Here is a 26863-nt window from a genome sequence, read left to right on the forward strand (position 1 = left end):
TGATTTCTGATTTTTCAATTTTTGATTCCTACATGTAAAACAACATTTGGCTTGTAAACGAAGACCGATGAACAAGGAACTTCATTGTCCTTTTCCATTGGCCGAACTTCAGACCGTTCACACGATGAATAATTCCGTGTAGCATTTAAGTTGGTACATTTTAATTTCTCATTACCTGGAAGAACATCCATGCCTTAAATAACGTAACCTTGGTTCGAACCCTAAACGCCCCCTCCTTTTTTTTAAATTTTAATTACTGTTATATACTTAAGTTCTCACACTTGTATATTTCAGCCAAAAAAAAAATATATCTATGTACTTTGTATCCCATGATAATATCTAGAAAAATATTCATGATCTGTTTGCAAACAGACATGATCAACTGTTTGGGGGTAGTGATGGATCAATACTGATCATTGCTTGATGACTTGCCAACCACTACCCCAGATAACCCTGCACTGCAGCCACACCTGGAAATCCTATTCGCTCTTTTCAAGCTACACACATCAAACAAGAGACAAAAAAAAACATAAGAAACCTCAAATGTCAGATTGTAAATGAACATGACAGTAATAATTTAGGTCAGCTTTTATATATCAAAAAGCTCTACTACTTTAGGAATGGTAGGTTGTCATTACGGTGTAAAAACCTCACAAAATTTTGTCTTCCTTGTTTATGATGAAAGCATATCAAAAACTTCTCAGTAATGCTTGCTGAGACTGGAGTGGCAGAATTTGAACAAGAAATCCTGTGAAAGAGGAAGAAGGGGTCGAGATTTGATGGAAAATCCTTGAACAATCAAAAAGAATATTAACCGAGGATAATTGTAAAAGGTATTTTAACAATTGCCATATTATTTTTATAATGAGGGACAGGGTGCAAATAATCACGAATTTTATTTCATATTCTTGTAGTAAATCTAATGCTGTTATCAATGGCACTCAGCATTGGTCTGGATGAACTCAACACAGATTTTACCATATGGATTCTCTCATAGAAACCTAGCTCAAATAAAACTCCCCAAAAAACAAATTAAGAAGTGGGACTTGTCAGAAAAAGTTGTAAATTAGTGCTTTAAATATTTGTGACATCAACAATTGTAAACAGCTTAAGGGGAAGAGTTACAGTTTCAAACTGGTTGTACATTTATTTCAATATCGTCCGAATGAGCACTGCTACTACTACTACTACTACAAGAAACACAGTGTATGAGAAAGTAAGAATTTCTCCCCATGTATTTTTTTATGTTGATTATTAAGGTAGACACGATATTTGAAAATATGATTAATAACAATTTTCAGAATCCCATGTATTCCTCACGACAACTTCAAGTTACGGCTAATCAAATGGAAGTTTTGACTTTTCTGCCTGTCAATTAGATCCTCAATCTGTTCTCCTTCGTTGATATATTTTTCTATGCCATCGAAGTTTATTATTCCCAGGAGAAAAAATAAAATAATACTCCCACAAGTCCAATGCATTTCTCCTTGCCTTCTATGAAAATCATGGCAGTGTTTCCAAAACTGATGTGCATAAAAGAGCTAAATTCCACCTTAAAGGGAGTTAAAACTAACTTTCAAGGAGCTAGTTTTACAAAGGTTGGACAAAGTGCCTGCTAGGGTAATTTTAGGTGTTAAAGGGGTGGGAGGCACATCTAGATCCGGTAACATCACCCATCGAATCCACCGATGGTCATATGAAATCGAAAATAAATTATTCTGGGATAACAACATCTTCATGTCAGCTACAGCACAATAAAAAAGTAGCTGAAGAGGTAAGAAGGGGGTGGGGTAACACAGCCAATTTAACAATATCACGTCACATGCAAAATGTATACTAAGGGCAAAAGTTGGTCTATGTGGGCCGGCGCAATAGGCATGAGGGTGGATGTCCCAGTTCACAGCCAAATGAGTGCACGAAAGAGACTTGTCGAAATCATTCCTCATGCTCTTAAGAAACGTTCGGTGGGGACTTAGTTGAGCTTACTACTCCCAATAATTCAATATTCACTTTCACAAAATATGCCACACTGTCGGTTGTGGTATGCTGACTTCCCTCTGAAATCATTCTATAAATGGATTATTCTATAAAAAAAACGTATGTGGGTCATTCCATGTCAAATCAACAAGCCACACAACTTGACCATCACCAATTTCAACAAAATTCACAGAATGGATTATATCTATAGTGATACAAAAAAAATAAGATTTTCAGTTGCTCAGCTTTTTGTGCAGGATGTAAAAAAGTCAAAAAATTGCAAAAAGTCAGGTTTGGGTAATTACAACAAAGCATTTTTCTCAGCTCCTATAAGAGATAGAGAGTTCAATTTGGTTCCATTTTAAAGCTCTTGGAATGGGCTTTCATATGATGTCACTTGGCAAGGTTTTGTGACATTAATAATTCAAGGTCACCAAAAAAAATTATGACGACCTTGTCCTATATCCAAAAGATTATTTTTTAAAAAAAAAATCTCAAAAAAATATATTTTGCTTACTAATGTGTTGTCCATGTGGTAAACATTTCATAATGGGATTGCAATGGGATTATATTAAAAAATAATTTTGGAACAATTAGGTACAGCTGAATATTGCAATTTTTCCCCCTCTGTGGCAATTGTTAATTGAGATTCAATCAATGAAAACCCTCCCCTCCGAGTCTTCCTTTTAATTCGACACAATATAAAAATACAATATAATTAACATTTAGGATTTGATTGATTTGTTGTCCACTTTATGCACAGTAAGGCTAATCAGGACTGGACCTACAGTTTAAAGTGGGATCCAAACCACTTGTGCCTCCACCGGGTATCGAACCCGGGACCCCTTGATTACAAGGCGACGACGCTACCACTGTGCCATCGGGGAGGCCTTTAACATTTAGGAGTGGGTGACACTGTCACTTGATGAGATAGCATGTCATGACATGCACTCCTAGTGCCAGCAAAAGAATACATGTTTCATCCTGTTCAGACAAGCTACATTCCGTCTGTGATCATCTCTTGGAACGGAAGGTTCAGTGGTGTACTGCCCAAGAGGATCTTTGTTTTAGCTCTACCTTTCTGTTTACAGATTTGGGGAAAAACGACTTAGTTTATCACTGCCTTGGACCAGAATTCAGTAACCAGCATGTAACCATCAACTTCAGCACCTAACTAACTCTCTAGCCTTCTTAAACCCGAAGGTTCATGGCTGCAGCAACACAGGCCTTCCATCTTTCCCTATCTTGAGCAAGTTCTATATACTCTTTTCCATCCCTACCGATTTCCCTTAGGTCCATCTCAACGTTGTCCCTCCATCTTCTTCTTGGCCTTCCTACAGGTCTCTTACCATCAGGTTTCCCAACAAGAATCCTGTAAACTCCTCTTTCCTCTCCCATTCGTGCCACATGGCCTGCCCACCTAAGTCTTCTTGATTTAATTATTCTAATAATATCTGGACATGCATACAAATTATGTAGTTCTAAATTATGTAACTTTCTCCACTCACCTGTCCCCTCATCCCTTTTAGGTCCAAAGATTTTCCTAAGGATCATATTTTCAAATACTCTCAATTTATATTCCTCTTTCAATGTAAGGGACCAAGTTTCACATCCATATAATACTACAGGCAAAATTACTGTTTTGTATATTATAACTTTTAGTTTCTTAGATAATAAACGAGAAGACAAAAGTTTATGAAGAGAGAAGTAACATGCATTTCCTGAATTAAGCCTACTTTTTATTTCCTCTTTAATATAATTTTCATTTGTTAATATTACTCCTAAGTATTTGAATTTGGAAACTGGTTCAAACGAGTTGTTATCAATAATTAGATTTTGATTATTACCTAACACTTGGTTTCGGCCTGAAGTATATATTTAGTTTTCTCTTTGTTAACTTCCAAACCTATCTCTTTAGCAGTTTTGAAAAATATTTTAGCATTATTCTTAATTGTATTCACATCATCCCCCAGTAAGTCTACATCATCTGCATATGCTAACAACTGAGTCACACCATTTAATTTTAGTCCTTCTTTAGTTTCTTTTACCTTCCTAACAGCATATTCTAAGGCAAAATTAAAGAGCAATGGAGATAATGCATCTCCTTGTTTTAACCCATCATTAATTGTAAATTTGTCAGACATATTAATACCCACACGAATTTTACTTTCTGTTTCACTGGTGCATACTTTTATCATACTAACAAGCTTCTTAGGTATTCCAAACTCGACTAATATATTATATAATTTATATCTTTTGACCGAATCATATGCTTTTTTGAAATCAATGAATAGCTGATGGACATTTTGATTATATTCCCACTTTTTTTCAAGTGTCTGTCTGATGTGAAAAATTTGATCTGTAGTTGATCTGTTACGTTTAAATCCACATTGATAATCACCTATAATTTCATTAGCATATGGGGTTAGTCTAGTTAAAAGAATGTTAGACAATATTTTGTATGTTGTTGAGAGTAGAGAAATTCCACGGTAATTATTGCAGTTCATTTTATCACCTTTTTTAAACACAGGAACAATTATGGATTCTTTCCACTGTTGAGGGATTTCTTCTTTATTCCATATTAAACAAATTAATTTATGAATTTGACATATTAATGAATTTCCACCATATTTAATTAACTCAGCTGATATTAAATCAATGCCAGGTGCTTTGTTATTCTTTAGCCTTTTAATAGCATCTTTAACTTCAGTCAAGTTAGGTTCTGGAACTAAAGGTTCTGCTGTGTGGACTTCATTTACTTCTGATTTATCTCCTACATGGACATTTAAAAGGTCATTAAAGTAGTTCTTCCATCTATTTAGAATATCACATGGGTCAGCTAGAAAATCACCGTCTTTATCTTTTATCAAGTTTACTTTAGGTTGCCACCCCTTTCTAAACTCATTTACACCTTTATATAAATCTCTGATATTTTTATTTTTGCTGTTTGTTTCAATTTCGTTAATTTTGCATTTCAAGTAATCTCTTTTCTTACTTCTAAACGAGCGGTTAACTTCTCGCTTTATTCTATTATAATTGTTTAGATTTGTATCATCAGAGTTATTTAACCATCTAAGTCTAGCCTGATTTCTTATTTCTATTAGATTATGACATTAATTATCAGACCATGGCTTACTTTTTCTCGGTTTATGGTATCCTATACTTTCTTTAGCTGCTGATTCTATTGCATTACGTATGTGCTCCCAATTCTTATTTACGTCTGTTTCATTTATATTTTCATCATCATTTAAATCCTGCAAAATATCAAATCTATTTGACAGTTTAATTTGGTAATCTTTCTTAATTCTTTCATCAGTAAACTTTCCTGTATCAAATTTTATAACTTTTAGATTTTGTTGCTTATGATTTATCACCGAGAGTCTTTCTCTTAATTTAGCAATTACTAAATAATGGTCACTGGCACTTCAGCAGCTTCAAGTAAAATGTACTGTACTGTTGCAATCCATTCGAAAAGTCAAGTCATAATTCCTTCAAGAAAAACCTAAGAACTGTAAGCAAGAACTTGGCGCAAACATTTACTTGTCTTAAACAAGGTTACAAAATTTGTGATACTTGCCACAAACAGTTAGAAGAATCTGCAGAAAACAGACATAATTTAGAATCTAGTTCTGTTGAAGAATTTCAACAATTAGATCCTTTGTGTACCCCAGAAAAAGATTAAGCTCTAAATGCTCTGAACAAAAGTTTGATTGCTTTTAATGAAACACCTATTCAGAAAAGACGATTATGTGAGAAGAAATACCTTCAACAAAAGCTTAAGAAAGCAGCAGCAGTGTTCAAAAGCAGAGTATTGAACATAGATTCAGATCCTGAACATGAAATTATCAACCAATTGAAGGGAAAATTTAATTCTACAGATGATAAGAGCATCAGGATGCAAATATTGACAACGCTCCCTAAAAGCTGGACTTTGAAAGACATTCAAGATGAATTTGGAGTATCAGACTACATTGCAAGGAAAGATAAAAGCCTGGTTAAAGAAAAAGGTGTCATGTCATGTCCTGATTCTAAACCTGGTAAAACTTTAGATTTTGAAGCAGCAGAAACAGATATATCCACTGCTGAAAATAGGATTTTCCAAGTTTTGTGAACTCAATCCTAAGTACTGTGTTCTTGCCGGTGCAAGTGGAACCCACAGTGTTTGTGTATGTACAATCACCAAAACCCAAAACTTATGGTTATGCATTGTAGGATGAAAGAACTGATGGAAGGTGATAGACCAATTAAGTCTTACAAAGATATTATGATGTATGTAGTGTGTGCTAATCCGACTGAAACTTGCTACTTTGGAGATTGCAAAAACTGTTCTGGGTTTGAAGAAGTCAAGGGAAGATTGAAGAAGCTTTCGAGCTCAACTGCATTGAAAACATCACCTACAAACATTGGATACAAGTTGAAAAAAGAACATCTCTTGAGACATTAGTGAAATCTAGTGAAGAATTCGTCAGTATACTTTTTGAAAAGCTGCCAAAACTTCTTCAACATTAATTTCTTGCTAGTCAACAGTCCAGTTACCTCACCCATCTGAAGCAATCTCTGAAAGAAGGTGGATATCTTGTAATCTGCGACTTCGCTGAGAACTATTCATTCATTCTCCAGGATGCAGCCCAACGTTTCCACTGGAACAATGCACAGGCAACAGTTCACCCCTTCACAATCTATTTCCAAGATTCAACAATAAAAACATTGATGCATACATCTCTTGTCATCATTTCTGACTGCCTCACTCATTACACAATAGCGGTGCACCTTTTCCAGAAATACCTAATTGGTTTCATGCAGTCTCATTTTACCACAAAACCAAGCCTGATCTATTACTACGGTGATGGTGTTGCCTCTCAGTATAAAAACAGGCTCAATTTTCTCAACCTCTGTTACCATGAATCAGACTTTGGGATCAAATCAGAGTGGCATCCTTTTGCCACACCACATGGCAGAAGTGCATGTGATGGTGTGGGTGGGACTGTTAAAGGACTTGCAGCTAAAGCCAGTCTTCAAATGACCTACAATGACCAGATCATGACTCCACGACAGTTGTATGACTGGGCAAATGGACACATTGAGTCGATACATCTCCAGTACAGTACAATTGAACAGCATAAAGGAGAAGAGGCTTTGAAACTCACGACAATGACAGCAAGAACTATACCAGGTACTCAGACAAGAAACCACACTCCTTTGTTCCACTGAACATGAATCAGCTGCAAGTGAGGGTGTTTTCATTCTTTTAACAGCTCAAGAGTAGAAAGCAAAACAACTTTTGACGGTGATCATGAAATCACAGAAATGGTTGGGTTCTAGATGTGCAGATATGATGGGACAATGGCGGTTAGGGTGTGTTTTAGACTCGGATGAGGAACATCAAACAGTGAAGATGTTCTTACATCCTCATGGACCTTCACCTTCCATCCGATAGGAGTGATGTTATTTCAATAGTAGACCCCAGGGTAAATCCAACAGGAAGAGTTTACAACCTTTCAAAGCAAGAAGTGGACAATGCTAACCAGAAGTTGTTAAAAAGAAGTGTACACTGTGTAATTCTTCTGTAAATATCCTCGGAAGCAATACAAATTGCAATCAAGTGGTGAGTAGGTACAAGTTCATTATTTTATTTCACCATGATCCCATTGCAATATGATTATGAAATGTTTACCACATGTAAAACACATTAGTAAGCAATTTTTTTTCCAGATTTTAAAAAAATATACTTTTGGATATATACGGGGTCATATAATTTTTTCTGTGACATTGAACTATGAACTATTAATGTCACAAAACCTTGCCAAGTGACATATATGATAGCCCATTCCAGGAGCTTTAAAATGAAACCAAATTGAACTCTCTAGCTTTTATAGGAGCTGAGAAAAATGATTTTTTGTAATTACCTGAACCTTAATTTTTGCAATTTTTCGACTTTTTTACGGGGTCCTACACAAAAAAACTGAGCAACTGAAAAATCTGAAAAAAAAATTTATTGTCATCATTTCATGGGTAGAAACAATCATGTAAATTTTATTTGAATTACTTGACATGAATCTGAAAAGTACATTTATTTTCGTTGATTTGACGTGGAATGGACCACGTACATACTTCCAGAATATGGTTGAACAGGTGCTTCTACTTTTGCTTAGTAAAAACCATGCATTTCATTGTGTGGTTCACAATGCTCTATATTTTACAAACTTGAATATCTGTACAAACAGCAAACCACACAGTTGTGTTTTGTTTATACAAAAGAGAGGCAAAATAGCCAACACTGATGGCAATTAGTCCAAGTTTGTAAAAATTAATATACAAGTTACAGAGGCAAATATGTGCATATTAAACACCACACTTTTTCACATTGCAAGCATTTGGAGACATATGATTACATTTTATGTGATATTTGAAATCACCATAAAATTTTCATTAAGTATTATGATAAATTTCAAACTTTCATGTTAATAATTGGGTCTGAAACTTTTAAGCAATGTGAAGTAGAGCATGTAAATTCACAAAAAATTCCATCAAATGGCAGAAAATTTTAAAGAACTATAAATTTCAAACTAGAGTTGATATTCCTAAAACAAAAAAAAAATGGGTTATTATATTTATCCACAGATATCACACACCAAATTTCATCCAAATCTGAGATGGTGGGTTGGATACCTGGATGATCTTGTATGGAATAACCCACTACCACTGCAGCATTGGTGACAATATTCAATAAATTAATTCATTGTAACTCGTACGTAATAAGCAATTTTGAACTTTAGTACTGTCATGTTCGCTTTCAATCCTTGTACTAAAATTTCCTTCACCTACCTTTCTCCAGGATCTGTCCCTTGGCCTTCCACTTCTTCGGTGATCACTGCATTCTTCTTCCTGTCCTCGTCATCATTTAATACTAACGCATCATTGTCACTATCCTCAGCTGGCACTTTCTCCACAAATTGTTTACAGTCATACGGATAAACTCCTTCACTTTCAGAAACATTCTGTTCACTAGGAGCTTCCTCACTTGTGCCTTCAAAATGCATCAATTTTTCATCTCTCTCACTTTCAATTTTATCAACTAAAGTTTCATCAATGTACTGACTGGATAAATTGATGTCAACATTAGGAGGATCTTCGAATGATTTGGTTTCAGTCTTGACACATGACTCGTCTGGAAGCCAAACATTCTCCAGAGATGATTGTTCACAAACTAATGAATCAACACTTTCCATTTCAGACTTTATTGTTGTCACTTCTGGAGGAGGGAAACCCATATCAGATACTGGAGCAGGCATAGTTTCTTCACTACCACGAGACGAGGATGCAGAATGCTTCTGAAATACAACCGCAAGATACATAAATTTTATGATATTGCCTTTTCATATATAAAACAACCCTTCCCTCTTCCTACAGAAATCACTATTCTAATTGTGCAGCTTAGAAGCCACCAACAAAGAAAGGTTGCTTCAGTGTTCCCAGGCACACCTCAACGGTGAATGAAGGATAACATTTATCCTCCATGACATAAGATTGCATCTGCACTGTTTATTTGTTTGCATTTGCTTGGTATGAAGGCTATCAGTCAGTATCATGACTCCTCAGTAATATTTTTTTCTACACCAGATGTTACAATGAACACACACTCTGATGTAGAAGTTGATATTATGTATGCTAGAGTACACCGTCATGCAGCACAATGTACTCTGGGAACCCATTCTCTACAGCAATTATGGGACTGAGTTACAAGGGTGCATGGGTTATTTTTACATGAAGTGTAGTTGATTCCCAGAGTGAGTGATCTCAGGTGGGAGTTTTCAGGCAACATCCGAGCTCCAATGATCACCAAAACTCTAATCAAAAAGGCTCTGGTGAATCTGGGGGAAGGAGTACTGGCTAGTCTCATGCTGATCACTTCACCTTGACTATGGCTACCTATAGGTAGCAGATGTTGCCTATAGTGGATGTCAGTGTAGGAACCGAGCACTTCGATGTATCTAAGAATTTTGAGGGATCTGCATTTCCACCCCTCGCAGGTCATAAACAGGCAGGGTTGGTGTCGCCATTGCATCCTAACAATGTTTCCAGCTTGTGTAGTTTGTGACCAGATTGAAGAATGACCGCTTGTGTGGCAGTAAACTGCATATATGCAAACAGTTACAATCAGAGCCCAACACATGTTAAAATAAGTATAATGCTGGCGTGATGCCCATGTAGATTATCATATCTCCAGGCAACTAGTATTATTTGCAACAAATAACTTTTACTTGTATACTATTGAGACAGCCTAAAACATGCAACGTGTTAAAAGTAATTATCTTCACAAACTGTACAATTTCTTCAGTCACATATTATTTTTCTCGATTTCGTGAAAACCGAATTTGAGAATCCCCCTTAACAAACGATGCCTCCCTGATGGTACAGTGGTAGCATTGTTGCCTTGTAATCAAAGGGTCCCATGTTCGATACCTGGTGGAGGCACATAGGGGTTCGAATTCCATTTTAAACTGTAGGTTCAGTCCTGATTAGCCTTACTGTGCATAAAGTAGACTTAAAACACGAACTAAACTCCTTAACAAACTTTTCGATGAATCAAAAATTTAAACAAGTGAATACATTTTTGTCATTTTGAGGTAAATTATTTTTTTGGGGCTATTTTTCGTTCATATGAATCTGCCTCGCACAATAAGTTTATTTTATTGGGTCAAGTACAATAGCCAACCATTGCAATAATTTTATTTTTTAATTTTGATTTGTTGTTTTAAATTAACTTTATGCACAGTAAGGCTAATAGGGAGTGGACCCACAGTTTAAAGTGGAATTCGAACCACTATATGCCTCCAAGCCTTGATTACAATGCGAGGACTCTATCACTGCGCTATCGAGGGGCCCTACCAACTCTTGCAATAAGTCACTGGAAAGACATACACGTGTGGTTTCACAAGCAACTAAAGAATAACACTGGTCGACATGGGTTCTGATGTTTGGAAACTAATTGTGGTTTCTGAAACTACATTTGATGCTGATTTCAGAAGTGACCTGGTTTTTGTTGTATCACCCTCAGTTATTTAGAAATCTTCATTGTTGTATAAATTGTAATTCCTGCCCAGAAATTAGAAGTTAATAACATTCCGATAGATGGCAGTGCACCTCTTATTACATTATATGATTAACAAAATTGCTGAAGATGCCTAGTAACAATGAATGATTCAATAAATTTGTTTCTAAGTTTTGTTATTCGATACCAACTAATGCAAATAGTACAGTTTTTAATTTATTTATCGTGTATAAGGTTACGTGATCCGAAAACCTTAGTTAAGTGTATTGTAGATATTATATATGTAAATAGCAGTAGGGAATGCAAAATATTTGATAAAGTTTTCGTCATTGTCGATAGTTCGTGCTGTGTTGTGTCGAGAGACAATGTCGTCGTCGTCCAGGAAGTGTTTGAACTCGCCCCATGTATTGTTACATTTGTGGAAGCTATGTAGTGAAGAGGCAAAGACAACGTATCACCACATTTGTGAGGTTCGGTTACCACGAATATTTTGGTGTTAAAGTAGGTGATCAGGACAAAAACTGGGCCCTGCATGAAGTTTGCAAAACATGTGTGGAAGCTTTGCGATTGTGGAAGTGTGGCAAGAGGACAGCATTGCCATTTGGAATACCAATGGTATGGCGGGAACCAAAAAATCACATTGATGACTGCTATTTCTGTGCTATAGATGTTAGCAGTTTCAGTGCTAAGAACAAGAGCAATGTGAGCTATCCCAACAACATACAATCGACCATTAGGCCCGTGCCTCATGGGCCAGATGTACCTGTACCTGTACCACGTACGAGTAGTGATAATTGCAGGACTTCAAGTGTCACTGAAGTTGAACGTGCACACTGTGATGACAGTGACGATTTCTGTCCTGGTACATGTACAGGCACTCCGCAACCTTTCACACAACATGAACTGAATGATCTCGTAAGAGACCTAAATTTACCAAAGGAGAGTGCCCAACGTCTTGGTTCCCGACTGAGTAAGAAAAACCTGTTGTCTCCAGGAACACATTTCTCATGGTACAGGCATTGAGAGACAGAGCTACTCCCATACTTTACTGAAGACGAAAACCTTGTTTATTGTAACAACATAAGGAAAGTCATAGAATTGTATGGTATTTCTTAGAATGTAAGTGAATGGAGACTTTTCATTGATGCATCACAGACTAGTCTGAAGGGTGTTCTGTTAAATAACTGTAATGTGTTCCCATCGATTCCAGTTGCATATTCTGTGTCGCTTAAGGAAACTTATGAAACTTTGAGGTTCATGCTACTGAAAGTGAAATATGAAGAACATGGTTGGTCTGTCTGTGGAGATTTCAAAGTGATAGCTTTGTTATTGGGTCTCCAGGCTGGGAACACAAAATTCCCCTGCTTCTTGTGCGAATGGGACAGGGAGAATCATTGGAAAGTGAAAACGTGGCCAAGTAGAGAATCTCTCTCTCCAGGGAAGAAGAATGTGACACAACGGCAATTAATTCAGTCGTCTAAAACAGTGTTCCGCAACCTTTCTTTACTCACGGCACACCCCAGACGGGCCTAGACTCAACACGGCACACCAAAATGTCTGTCCCCTCAATATCATATGAATCTTAATATAATTACAAAATATTACGTCGTTATGTAATCAATTATTATTATTATTAACATTGTTGTTGTTGTTGTTATTATTATTATTATAAAACATGAATAGACTTATGCATTTATTAAAAATTTATTAACTTTAATTCACTGTAGAAAATACACATTTCTAATACGAATTTTAAAGTAAATAACTCTACTCATACCTTCAATGTGATACTTGAGCCTGCTTAGCTGCACACAGACAGCTGATTCGTGGCGGAATCGTTGACAAAGCAAACCTCATTTCTTCATCGATGGATTTGAGTCTCTCTCTCTCTCTCTCTCTTTGATGTTTTAATTGCAGTCAACGTGAGAAGCCCAGTTCACACAAATAAGTAGTTGAAAGTGGTAATAACACATTAACTGCCATCTTGGAGATAGCCGGGTATTCACTGCTTATTGACAACCAAAATGTATCCAAAGGCACTTCGAAAAAAATTAATTTCAATATTCTGTCTGCTTTCAAATCTGCCAGTTCCTCTTGTAAGCGTAAATTTTTCGGAAGATATTTCGAATCCATACTGAATGGATCACGCATCCAGTCAAAATCGTCAGCAAGGGCCATACAGTTTGGAACATCTCACACGATCCATTTTCAATTGTCTGTATCCACTTGTTCAACTTATTAATAAATACTTCAGTCTTATCCATACTAGTCAGAATATTTACGTTTCTACCTTGCATGTTTCTCTTTAGTTCATTCAAGTGTACGAAAATATCGGAAAGATATGCCAATTTAGATAGCCATTCATCATCTGCAAATAAATCCGCATACTCATGCCCCTCAAGAGTCAAACATGAAAGTACCTCCTCTTTAAGTTCAAACATTCGCGTTAACACTTTACCTCGAGATAACCATCGTACTTCTGTATGTAGCAGAAGTGTAGTGTGCTCTGATCCCATTTCTTGACACAAAACGTTAAAAAGCCGCATATTTAGGGGCCGCGATTTGATGAAGTTCACGACTTTTACTACTTCGTCCATCACAATTTTCAGAGGAGATGGCAAAGACTTAGCAACAATAGCTTCGCGGTGAATGAGACAATGGTCGGTTCGTTAGTTAGGATTTACTTCGCGTACTTTACCCACGAATCCTTTCACTCGGCCTGTCATAGAAGCGGCTCCGTCTGTACTCACACTAACGCAGTCCTCCCATGTTAATTCATTACGGACCACATATTCATTAGTCGTACGAAATATTTCTTCACCGGTTGCTCGCTCGGGTAGTTCTTTGCAAAAAAAAGAAATTACTTGCAATTACATCACCATCAACATACCTTATGTGGGAAAGAAGTTGTGCGTGACCGCCAATATCAGTGGACTCGTCGATCTGAAGTGAGAACTTTCGACTGCTCTTTATTTTCTCCTTCATAATGTATTCGATGTCACTATACATGTCACTAACTCCGCGGCTGATTGTGTCAGCAGAGAGAGAAATTTTTGAAATTTCAGTAGCAGCTTCTGAACCCAGGACTATTTTTACCATTTCTTTACATGCAGGCATTAACAACGTTTCTGCTATTGTGTGTTGTTTTTTGGCCTTTACGATAAGTTAGGCTACCTTATAACTAGCTTCCTGTACTTTTTGCGAAACACGTACCGCGTAGTCATGAGCGTCACTTGTTTTTTTATTTTGTTCCAACAACCGACGAAAATAATTCACATCTTTACTTAACAGAGAGGAATGTTTGTTGACAAATGTCGTTTTAATTTACTGGGAACCATAGCAGCATTACTGAGTTTTTCACCACACACAACACACTCAGGAACTGGGCATGTTTTGTCACCACACCAAAAAAAAACGTAAGATAAGTAGTTATCACTATATTGCCGGTGAACTACTTTCTGTTTCTTTTTTTCGAACTCGATGGTTTCACTACTTGCACTCGAGGACGGACCACTCCATACAAGGAACTTATCCATATCGAAAAAAGAAAATAGTAAGACTGGTGTAGCAATCCAATATTCGCACTACTGCAGAGAACAGATTTGATAGAACTGAACTGAAATACTGTAATTGTTGTCTGACAATGTGTGGGTCCTTCGGTGAAGGAAAAGAGCAATAAAGTTTAAGAAGCGCAGACAAACAGGCACAAAACAGCCAGCCGTACACAAAAGATGCAGTGTTACAAACAAAGAACTCGCTTGAATAGCTGTATTGTATGATTGGTGCGGGCCGCTAAAAGGCTTGCTAAAAGTGTTACGCGGCTTTCTTTGCGGTGAACACAAAGCTTGCCGCCTGTAACCCATCAAACCGGCCCAATATTACAGGCGAGAATACATATAAGATGAGCAAACTATAACAATATTGAGTAAATAAATTACATTTAATTTCTATGAAAATATAACAGTTATCAGCAAGAATAAACAATCACCTTCTTACTTAAAATCGTCAATTAATTTCTTACAATATTACAATAGTAGGTAAAAGTTCACGTCACACCTTTCACCTTGTGACGGCACACTAGTGTGCCGCGGCACACCGGTTGCGGAACACTGGTCTAAAATACTGCTTCCTCCGTTGCATATTAAGTTAGGGATAATGAAACAGTTTGTCAAAGCGTTAGACAAAGACGGCGAATGCTTTAAATACATTGCCAGGAAATTTCCATCCATCACTGAGGGTAAGCTCAAAGAGGGTATTTTTGTTGGCCCTCAGATACGGAAACTGATGTTGGATGCAGATTTTGAAGAAATAATGACTGCTACGGAAAGGGATGCCTGGGTAAGTTTCAAAATGGTGGTTGCCCATTTTCTGGGCAATGAAAAACACATTAACTATGAACATTTTGTGAAAAATCTGCTTAAGAATTTATGTAAACTTGGTTGTAAAATAAGCCTCAAATTGCATTTCCTTAACTCACATCTAGATTTCTTTCCGAGTAATCTCGGACACTTCAGCAAGGAGCACGGGGAAAGATTTCACAAGGACATAGCAGAGATGGAACGGAGATACCAGGGACGATGGAATGTTTCCATGATGGCAGATTTTTGTTGGATGTTAAAAAGAGATGTTCCTACTTTGGGTGTCGGGGAAGGCAGAAAGTCAAAAAGAATGAAGTTTGATCCTGAGTCTCAGTAATTCGAAATGCACTATGTTATATCTCTTTCTAGACATGTGTAAATGAAAATGTACATGAATATAGTATATAATATAGATTTTACAATCTCAATATATGGCCCACTGATTACTATATTTGCAAAAATTATTTATTCTATGTGTCTGTAATATGATTATATAAACCCCAAATGATCCCAATAATACCATAATAGACCCCTATATGCTATTCAGTTTTCACGATTTGTGAAAAATTGTGACGTGATGGAGCAAAACGGTTTTCAAATTTGAATTCAGCATGAAAAATCCTTTCAGAGTCACCTATTCATTTCAAAACATCGTTCAACTTTTGAAAAAATGTCGACCCGTGTAATTATATCCTTGTGGTAAGGAGCAGCATTATTGAAAATATAGTCCCATGCTCAACTTATCAACTTAAGAACAGCACATTGATTGCTTAATGAGGCATTTTCCTTGTGTTGCAAAGCAGGTTCAGTTTCTGGAGTATTACAATGTTTTACACAGTAATAATTTTGTGAATATTGATGTTTTATCAGAGGGACCACCTCTGAATAAATATCTGTGGATATTTTACAGGTTTCATCGTATTTTAGATGGTAATTTTCTGATATGTGGTGGTTGCACTATGCTGACTGTAGCCTTAATGAGTAGTGCACTCAGGCTGAAGAGTCTGATGATGCTGACAAAGTTCTGATTCATAGGTGGCAACACTTACAGGCAGGAACAACCTTGACAGGATAGAACTGATTGGCATCATGTTCACAGCTGACTCAAAAAGCCCCGCAACTGACAGAACTTGAAGTGCTCGGATCCTACGGTAACATACACTTTAGAGCACCATTCCACCCTTGCAAGTGGAGTTGGAGGGGAGAGGTGGAAGGCGCAACAGGTATAGGCTTCAATTCACTGGGGCCCTGCACCTGGCAGCCATAATGCAACTGCCACTTTGCAGAGGCAACATTTACTGAATAGATGACGTAAAACTCAGTGTTACTTTGATATTTTTTTGATAACACTGTATGTAGAAAAATATTATTGAAGAAATCACATGCCACATTTTTAATATGAAAAGTAATTGTGATGTTTATTTGGCATCTGCCTTCTGCTTCCGTACTGTGCACCTGCACCCCAGAGTGTGATGGGTAATAACGTTTGAGCTGACACCTGGTGGGAAAAGTAGCAACCATACTACAAGGGGACATGTAGATTTGGACGACTTCGACAGCACACAAAAGCAACGGGAGAGAATGGGATCGAGCGCTTGCCAATTCGGACACAGCCTATGACAGACTGAAAATACTTGGCATGTACTTCTGCAACTTGAATCTGCATTCTTGCCACAGTGCAACACACAAGGGATAGCTGTACTCTTTAAGCTTGATTTACATCTACACTCCAGTAACGCTCAGATCACCCTCCCCCCATGGTCCCCTCAAATATCGTTGAATGATTTTTAAAGAGAAGCATTCACACCTGGTGCTCCGGTCAAGGTTCATTCGATCACGCTCAGCTCGCACTTCAGTCACAATCAGCTGGAAAGAACACTTGACTGGAGCATGAGGGGGCAGAGCTTGACCTTGCGAAGCTCGATCGTTGATGTGAATGTCTGCTACAGTTCAGTAGCAGTCTTGAGCCCTGTTGCAGAGGATATGTAACCTAGTTTTGTGCTTAAAAGATGAGCCGTCAGAAGGCAAAGACCTATTGAAACACATAAAAAGGAGATAAATGATAACATTGATTGATGGGGGCACATAAAAAGGAGATAAATGATAACATTGATTGATGGGGGCATTGAGCGAAAAAATCCCACAATATTTTTCTCTTAATTCTGTTTGTAAAACATCGGTCAAAATATGAATTTCATGAATCAGAGTAATTCTTCAACCAAATTACAATTATAGCCAATGAAAAAAAAATAAGTAGGGGACTAACCACAAATATGATCCATAAACACTAGTTGTAACGACCTTTTTCCAATCAGTTTCATCAATTAAAATCCTTAAATCAAAAAACTAACATATTGACAGTCATATTTTCCCAGACAACAAAATTGTCATTTTTGTGTGTCCAAAAGGGAAGGGGATGGTGGTCGACCCTCTGCCCAAGGGAAAAAATCATTCTTGATATATAGCCCATAATCAAGTTTAACAGCGAACTTTTTCTTCGTTTACGAAAAAAGATACAAAAATACTCCCTATATTTTCTTCTTTTTCAGTTGAGAGAGGCCACATTTCACATGATGTGCATAACAATCAAGTCCTTGAAACTAGACTTACAACCTGATGTATATTTGTCACGTATTGTTTCGGAAACTTTCTAATAAAAGAAATGTCAAAATGAAACAATGAACCCAAAATTTTTCATGTCAAAGCTAGACCGACAAAGTATTGTTACCATTGTTGACATTTACAGTTTTGCACATTGTAGTTGAGAATAAATGTTTGCCACTTTCAAGCAAAAAGTATAACATCAATAAACAACATTATAACAGTTGGGCTGAAAAGTTCGTAGGCTAACATAGTAAAAAATATTTTTTTGACAAAATTCGATTTTATTATTCAATATAGTTGCCTTCGAGGGCGATACAACGATTATAGCGGTCATACAATTTTTCGATGTTATTTTTATAGTACGATTTCTCTTTAGCCTCAAAATAGGCCTCAGTTTCGGCGATTACCTCTTCATCAGTGCTAAATTTCTTTCCAGCGAGCATTCTTTTAAGGTCTGCAAACAGGAAAAAGTCACTGGGGGCCAGATCTGGAGAATATGGTGGATGGGGAAGCAATTTTATTACGGTTGAATATCGCTAAACATTGCTCCGAATCATCAAAACGTTGTTGCTTTTGATCGATTGTGAGCACGCGCGGCACCCATTTTGCACACAGCTTTCGCATGTTCAAATATTCATGCACAATATGTCCAACACGTTCCTTTGATATTTTTAAAGTCTCAGCTATCTCGATCAACTTCACTTTACGATCATTTAAAATTATTTTGTGGACTTTTTTGATGTTTTCGTCGGTAACAGCCTCTTTGGGGCGTCCACTGAGTGCATCGTCTTCGATGCTCATTTCGCCTTGTTTAAATTTAGCAAACCACTTCTCAACGGTTGATTTTCCTGGTGCAGAGTCCGAATAATGTTTATCAAGCCAAGCCTTGGCTTCAACAGTATTTTTTTTCGCCAAAAAGCAATGCTTTATTAACACACAAAATTCTTTTTTTATCCATTTTTTCACAATAACAAAAGCTGCTTCATTCACAATGCTATATCTCACGAACTAATTATCCGGCAGCTGTAAAATTTACACACGTATCTTTTGAAGGTTAGTACTAAGTAAAAATCACATGGATTTAATTCTAGTAACGCCATCTATGAGTCAGCCTACGAACTTTTCAGCCCAACTGTTATTTATAATAGCCAACCTCCTGCCCGAGTGGTTAACACAGCATGCTACGACACCAGGTTCGAATCCCAGCCTGGGCATGGATGTTCATTGTGATGTTCCTTCATCAATTTAATAATATTACCACTCATTCTCATCCTCACAATTAGTCAAAACTGTCATAAAAGCAAAGTAAATCAACCAAGTCAATGAATCCCCTATTCGCAATTATTTTTCTTCTTTGTAATTTTCTTCTAATTAATGCCAGCACTGCGTCATTGAAAATCTCTTAAATATTACAGTTAGTGCAATCGGCAGACTTTTTAATACAGAAAAATCTGTGTACTCTGTGAAGGAACCAACACCAGACTCACGTTGATCGTAACTTGACTGCAGCGAAGCTTGACCGCTAGTGTGGATACGCCCTGATAGTGAGCAGAGCGTTACAGGAGAGTGACCTGAGTGTTGCTTGCGCGTAGATGTGAATCAAGCCTTAATGTAACAAAAAACAGGGAGCACTTAAAAAAAGTGATTAACAAAATGCCCACCACTACAATGAATCACGGAATCCGATAATGACTTTATACCTGCCTCTACACATTTCCTCAGAGTGATATGTGGTGGTTGCACTATGCTGACTGTAGCCTTAATGAGTAGTGCACTCTTAAATCGTACCATGCCCTGTTCGATTAAGAAATATTGACCCTGGCAGACCTTGTCAGCTCCTGCTCAGAAATGTGTAGAATAAGCTTTCTACAGGAAATGGTAAGAACACTGGTCTTTGGCAAGAGGTGACGAGAGGCCAAGCGAGGGTTTAAATAGGTGCACATGAGAGCGACACGAGGTCTTTTAATCTGGAATCATCGGAGAAGCAGGAGCTACTAGTCTTATTTCTAAACTGAACAGGGTAAGCTAATCTACACCCATTCTGCCATTTGCATTGCTCACTTCAGTCTAGAAACGAATCATGAGTCTATTTTAATGAATAGTTAGATATTTGTACCTGCCCGTTCAGGGCTGTCTCTACCATCAACTAGTATTAATCGGGAGGGGCAAGTTACATCCCTATTTAAGATCCCTGCGTTCAGAGGAACGCTACGTGGTTTGAGATGCGTGGGCTTTTCATCCATTTTTACGGAAATGTGATGAAAAATTAGAGCAACGTGGTGGATTGATGCGGTCATTTTCATTTTCTTTTGGAAATGAAAAGCGTCATGCCTTGTTTTTATTCATTTATATAATTTGAAATAAACGAAAATTGAAAGGATAGGCATCGCTACGTAGTGGAGTTGCGGAATTTTTTCATTTATTTCACTCTGAAATAAATGAAAATTGAAATTTGTTAAATAGTGACATGTCAGAATTGTTTTTTTCTCCGTGAATCTTTATTTTTGGGGAAAGCTGCGTAGCACGCAGTTTTAATGTTAATGATGGTTAATGTCGATAATCAGCTTTAATTCAGTCCTTACCCACCACACCCACCCAATAGGCTAATCACCCGCTGCATTAAAGCACATTACAATGCGGAGGAAACGAAAATAGAATGTTTCCTTTGGTAGCCACGGGCAATGAAGCAACAGCTCTGCGCTCTTGCTTCGTCGCGGTTTTCCGCGTCGATGCGATGTGGCATAAGGTACGTCCGTCATTCCGCGCGCCGGAAGGTTCGATGTCGGACATTCGAGTGTCATATTCCGCCCAGAATTTGGCCAGCCCGGGCATGTCTACCGACGAGCCCTTGTCATTCCGCTCCTAGTAACGCCGTGGTTCGCTCGAACCCGGTACCTTCGGTCAGGGCCTGATGGCTATGACAAAACTACCACCTGGGAAATTTTCATCAATTCCCAGGATTTTATCTAAATTTTGAAAGTGGCACTTGATTTTGATGACCCTTGTTTTTGCAGTAGTCTCTTGAACAATTTGGTATTTTTTTTAACGTAAATTTGGTGTGTGACTTATGATATTTCGGCTATAAACGATATGACTCAATCACACCAAGGTGTGTGTACTTAGTGGGTCACAGCAGAGAGTATTGCTGAAGTTAATTGTGTTTTAATTAATTAAAGTCCTTTAAAGTTTCAATTTCATATATATTTTTAAAACAGACCGTAACTTGTTAATGATCCGAAAAGTAACGCCGTTTGTGTTTATGTCTTTTAAGTTAAACTGTTAAAGATTATCGCAAGGAGGATATTTAATTTTATCACGTATAGTTTTGAAACGCACAAGGATCAGTGGTCACTCGTAATTTAAAATGACTGAAATCTCCTCGCCCCGAAGATGGGAGCCTTGGTACTAATAATTGTAGTGCAAATTGATAAGGAGATAGTCGAGAGAATACACGAGTCAGTCGCAGAGCATTTTTATTTTTACCTTGTTTAAGGAATATTTTTTTTTACTAAAGTAAATATGTGAAAAAACGAAACGCTAATTATATTTCTAGGAATAGAGGAGCAATTATATGTCCGCTACTATACGCTGGCGTAAGTAGTAAGAGTGACGCTACCATTCGTTTAGAGTATAACCCGCTCGTTGATTCAATGTTCTAGCTAAGGGATAATAATAGGTGTTTTTAGTTGTACGCGCAGAAATACCGGTAGTGAAATATAAAAGAGTGCGCAAGTGTTTATATATATGTTTTAAGGAATAGAGGAGCAATGATGTCAGCTACTAAAGGTAGTAAGTGTGACGCTCCCTTCCATTAGTTTTAAGGTTATGTCTTCCCCTACGAATTAATTGTGTACACAGAGGTACCCGTAGCAAGAGGAATGACACTGTCATTGTAGCGCAATGACATAAGAATGACTTAGTCTGCATGACTTTTAGTTTGTTAAAACACCATAGTTAGGCGTAAGCCAACTTGTAATGAAAAGTAGAACGAGACGTAAGCGGTATTCAAGGCGTGGAGTATTTCACATATTAACGAGATTTTTTTGTTATTATCCATATATTTATTGTCTCTTTCAGCTATTTATTAAAGGATAGCTTAATATTCCTCCTTTTGCATTTTCTAGCTTTGAATTTTAAATACTTTAAATTTCATGTGTATTTATATTATGATATTTATATTTCAAGTTACGGCATTCCTTAATGTTTAAATAAACACTCTTCAGCATTATTCAACAGATTTCGTGTGGTTATTTAATCGCATCGCAAATCACTAAATCACTAAATATCATTTTTTTCATTAAATAACGATGAAGTATTGCGAATAGTATAATCAATCAAGCCCTCCCCTTAGGTATAATCACGTTTACATTCCGTCAGCTTACGATAGGTTTAAACACGCAAGTTTAATCTCTGCACCGAAAGCACGATTCATTCGTTGTTTTCCTTTTGTTCCTTCGAACTCAGGATATGTGCAGTCGCAAGACTCAAGTCCAGGATTTTCCTTCCATGTAAGTCGCCAGATTTCCGTGCGTAAATTTCCAGTTTCGCGTTAGCGGAAGAAACATATCCTATTTCAGTCTCCAAGAGATAGAATTTGATGACACCTTTTTTTTCGTCTAGTGTCGGGATGGATGCGGAATTTGTTGTAGATGAACTTTACACTCAGCTGGCTTCGACACTGAAATTCCTAGCCTTCAAAGAGGTGAGAATAAGAGTCTTTTCAAGGGCGCTTATTTATGCGTTTTTCTCGTTCCTTCAGAATTTTCAAAAGTTTCCCGAATGAAATTTAATTACTTCTTACAGATTAATTTCATGTTAATCTTCGTAAAGTAGGTAATAGCGAGTAATTGTGCATATATTTTACTCTCATACACGTCATTTACTTTAGTTGAAGTAATATCATACGAAATCCTATACTTTTCTCCCGGCCCGGCGTCATGATGTTCATTTACGGTTCTGTTTCAATTTTTTTCCTAAGGCGACCATAAAAAGTAGTTTTTGTTTACCTTATTAGGCTAAAACCTCAAAAGAGTGGATTTAGATGCCTACAGTTGTCATGGGTCAAGTGTAATCTCTTACGCGGCGAGCATTTATGCTAAGTGACAAAGAAAATACACGGCGGGCTATAGCATGACGTAGAGTAGTTTTTCCTCTTTTCTGTTGAACGCAATGCCTTATATTTTTTTTCCTTTATTCTCAGAACCGTAAATTTACTTCACAGATAGCCAAGAAATGTTTTCTAAATCAATAACCCAGATTAGTTTCAGTTTTGAATTTACATTTTTACCTAAGAGAGACAAATGCGCCCCCCCCCCCCTTTTTTTGCCGACGGTTTCAGACCGGTCAAGGCAACCTCCTAGGCTCACTCCCGGGATGTTTATGGTTTGCTTTGAGCAATTTTAATTTGATTTTTTTTGGTTAGTATTCTAAACCGCTTTTTTTTTCCATTTTTCTCCGTTTATTTAGATCAATTTGTTTCATGAAATATTTTTGTCCCATTTTCCCGTTACTGTTATCCTATTACTAATTTGGAACTTCATTTTAACTGTTTATTTATGCTATACGTCAGGCGTATGCAAGCGCAAACCAACCTTGACTAGTGAGCGTTAACAATGCGTCACTATGTCGCCTTGATTTATTCATCCATTTTATTATGTATCTTTCGTAATTAATGATTTTAACGTCATTGGAGCCATGTCATTTACTCTTTTATTATATTTTAGTGATCCCGAATTTACTTGTGGCTAGGTCCGTTTTAACGGTTGTGACGTTACCAAATTTTGGGGGAATTATTTTTTTTCGTCAGTTCCTCATTTTTACAATGCTTTGACACTTCTGACATGATATTAATGGATTTCGTCGGGTTATTTTTCTGATACCAGGGGATATATTTTATACCATCTACATATTACTTTTATATATTTATCAATATTTAATCCTACATATTTTCGTTTATTTTATAGTGCCATGTCATAACTTTAGTTTCATATTGCACATTATTTTATATTTGGGAGAAGCCAGGGGCTATATATATATATATATATATATATATATATAATTTAGTCAATATATACATATATTACTTTTGATGAAGTCAGATTTTCATTTTAATGGTGTTCCAGTGTTAAGGCGTCAAATGACATTTTCCGCCTTTTATTTTCTTTAGCCTTCATTCAAACTTTGTTTTATACTTTATATCACTTATTGGGCAGTTTATTTTTACTTATTTTTACTCATGATTTTCACTTGCCTATAAAAGACGATTACTTTACACATTTTTTATATATTTTCAATATTGAATGACTGAGAGCAATGTAGTTTTTCCCATGTCCAACCTATTTCCTCCCCTGTTCGGGAATTCCACGAGTTCAAGGAATTTCGAAAGTCGCCCAGCGATTTTTTTTTGAGGCCGCAAGAAGAAGGCATTCCTGAAGGCTTTGGAGCTCACCAGCCTCCTTTGGGCTTCAGCGGTGTATGTCACGTAGCAGCACCGAAAACCCTATTCCAAGTGACATCCCAGGATCAGAAGAGCGTCAGAAACATCAGAAGAAATGTCATCTTACAGAGCAAACCCCCCCCCCCACGACTCTAACCCCCCTTAAGAAGAAGCATGAACATCTTTCATGTACATCGTCCCCTTTTGCTCTGTAAGGCCAGGCAGTGTATTTCACCACATATTGGAACTTTCCGGGTACAGTCAACGACCCAAATGTGTTGAGACCCACCCCTGTGGATCAGCAACCTGCCAGCCACCTGTGAACAGTTTCATCCTACCAGTGGCCATATTTACTGTTCCCCTTCTTGGAGTGTTCGCAGCACGGTACACCTTCCGTTTTCGCATTCGTGTCGCCATTCGCTGTGTGCCGGAAATATGCAATGGCGTCTGCTGTGAACTTTCGGGGGCCTATCCTAACATTCCCCCCCCCCCCCCCCCAGTGTCCGCCATTGAACAACGCATATTTTGGGGCTTGGAAACGCTACTTGGAGTGGCTTCCCATGGACTACCCTGTGTTCGCCTGCCCCACGGCCAACGTCTTTTCATCTGACCTGTACTGAACAGTATTCCAGAACTTTCCACACCGGGATTCGAATCCGGTCCCCCAGTGAAATTGTGATCGGTCAAGAACCGTGTATGTCCCGAAACAGTGCTTCGTACCCCAGGACTCCGGGGTTTGAGTGTATTTGGATTGCCCTGCCTTTTGATTTCTCAGGTCATAGTGTGCTCACATAGTGTGCTACGAACGTCAGTGAAAACATCATCTTCAAATATTTTTTTTTAATCTTCGTGTGGTTGTCCGCAGTCCAGTGGAGCTTGGTGTTTACCATGGTCCTTTTGCTCTCGCCTCGAACTGTCATCCTGATGAGGCGGAAGATTGCGAGCATGCGGCCTTAAGGTTTCTCACGGATTAAGTTCGGTGCTTAGATAGCACTTGTTCTGAAGACATTCACATGTATCGCGTTACGATGCAGTGTGTTGAACTTTCCGCTGACTCCAAGGACCTGCGAACAACACTTTATATCGCATGTTGACCAAACGTCAGCATTGTTGATTACGGAAGACTCTTCCAGCGTGTGGCTAATGTAAACATAGGACTTTATTTTAGCATTCAAGCTTGAGCTTAATTCTGTTCCATTTACTTTTCGGTGAAGGGTCTCCGACATTTTTTTTATTATTATTTTATTTTATGTATCCTTTTTGTTCATGTAATAAACAAAACCTTTTAAATTTTGGTGAATGGCAGAAGGTTCAATTTAAACTTTTAATTATTACAATTTCAATTTTGGAAATTGTTTCGCAAGAGGGAGTGTCGTACCATGCCCTGTTCGATTAAGAAATATTGACCCTGGCAGACCTTGTCAGCTCCTGCTCAGAAATGTGTAGAATAAGCTTTCTACAGGAAATGGTAAGAACACTGGCCTTTGGCAAGAGGTGACGAGAGGCCAAGCGAGGGTTTAAATAGGTGCGCATGAGAGCGACACGAGGTCTTTTAATCTGGAATCATCGGAGAAGCAGGAGCTACTGGTCTTATTTCTAAACCGAACAGGGTAAGCTAGTCTACACCCATTCTGCCATTTGCATTGCTCACTTCAGTCTAGAAACGAATCATGAGTCTATTTTAATGAATAGTTAGATATTTGTACCTGCCCGTTCAGGGCTGTCTCTACCATCAACTAGTATTAATCGGGAGGGGCAAGTTACATCCCTATTTAAGATCCCCGCGTTCAGAGGAACGCTACGAAATAATGTTCAAATGAAAACAACTAATTCTGTACATCACAATTCAAATAGCCCAAGGAATCATGGTGCAAATTTAGTGGGCCCACTGGTTGAGTAATGAGGTTCGGAAGTGCTAGAAGATCCACTACAGTGACATCAATGACATAGTGCACATCATAGGCTGGTACTTCAGTGATATATAGAAAAATTAGGGATGAGTCTATATGAAATTTACCAATACCGATAACCAATGTTCGACTGATCCCATATAAAATTTTAAATTCATTCATCTCCTTAATAAGTGTGTGTTACCACATGACTGCAATGCAAACGAAGCTGCATATTTAGAGATTTACTTTCAACAAAAGTATGGAGATTGTATGTTTATATCACATAAAAATTGTAACAAAATGGCAGGATATTGCAATACATTATTAGATATTTATAGATACATTGGATGCAGTAAAATTATCGGTAATTTTATCGATAAACCGATATGCCTATATTGGCCAATACCAATAGTGTACCAATTAATCTGTCCCATTCCTAGAAAAAATGTTTCTGCTGACAGCATGAGATTATTGCCAGAACTTTTGGCAATATGTGCTACATTTGGCCAAAGACTATGCAGTAATTTCATCCTCCACAACAATA

General features: G+C 37.5%; 1 protein-coding gene across 1 annotated transcript in view; it reads right to left on the reverse strand.

The window, feature by feature from the left end:
* The window catches only part of LOC145996606 (uncharacterized), a 117814-nt gene that overhangs the window by 73909 nt on the left and 17042 nt on the right, over positions 1 to 26863 (reverse strand). The window contains exon 3 of the mRNA XM_083133178.1: positions 8803 to 9308. Coding sequence (XP_082989304.1) covers positions 8803 to 9308 — 506 coding nt within the window. The remainder of the gene's footprint in view (positions 1 to 8802; positions 9309 to 26863) is intronic.

Source organism: Lepisma saccharinum, chromosome 12 (genome assembly GCF_977018435.1).
Source record: "Lepisma saccharinum chromosome 12, izLepSacc3.1, whole genome shotgun sequence".
NCBI lineage: Eukaryota > Metazoa > Arthropoda > Insecta > Zygentoma > Lepismatidae > Lepisma > Lepisma saccharinum.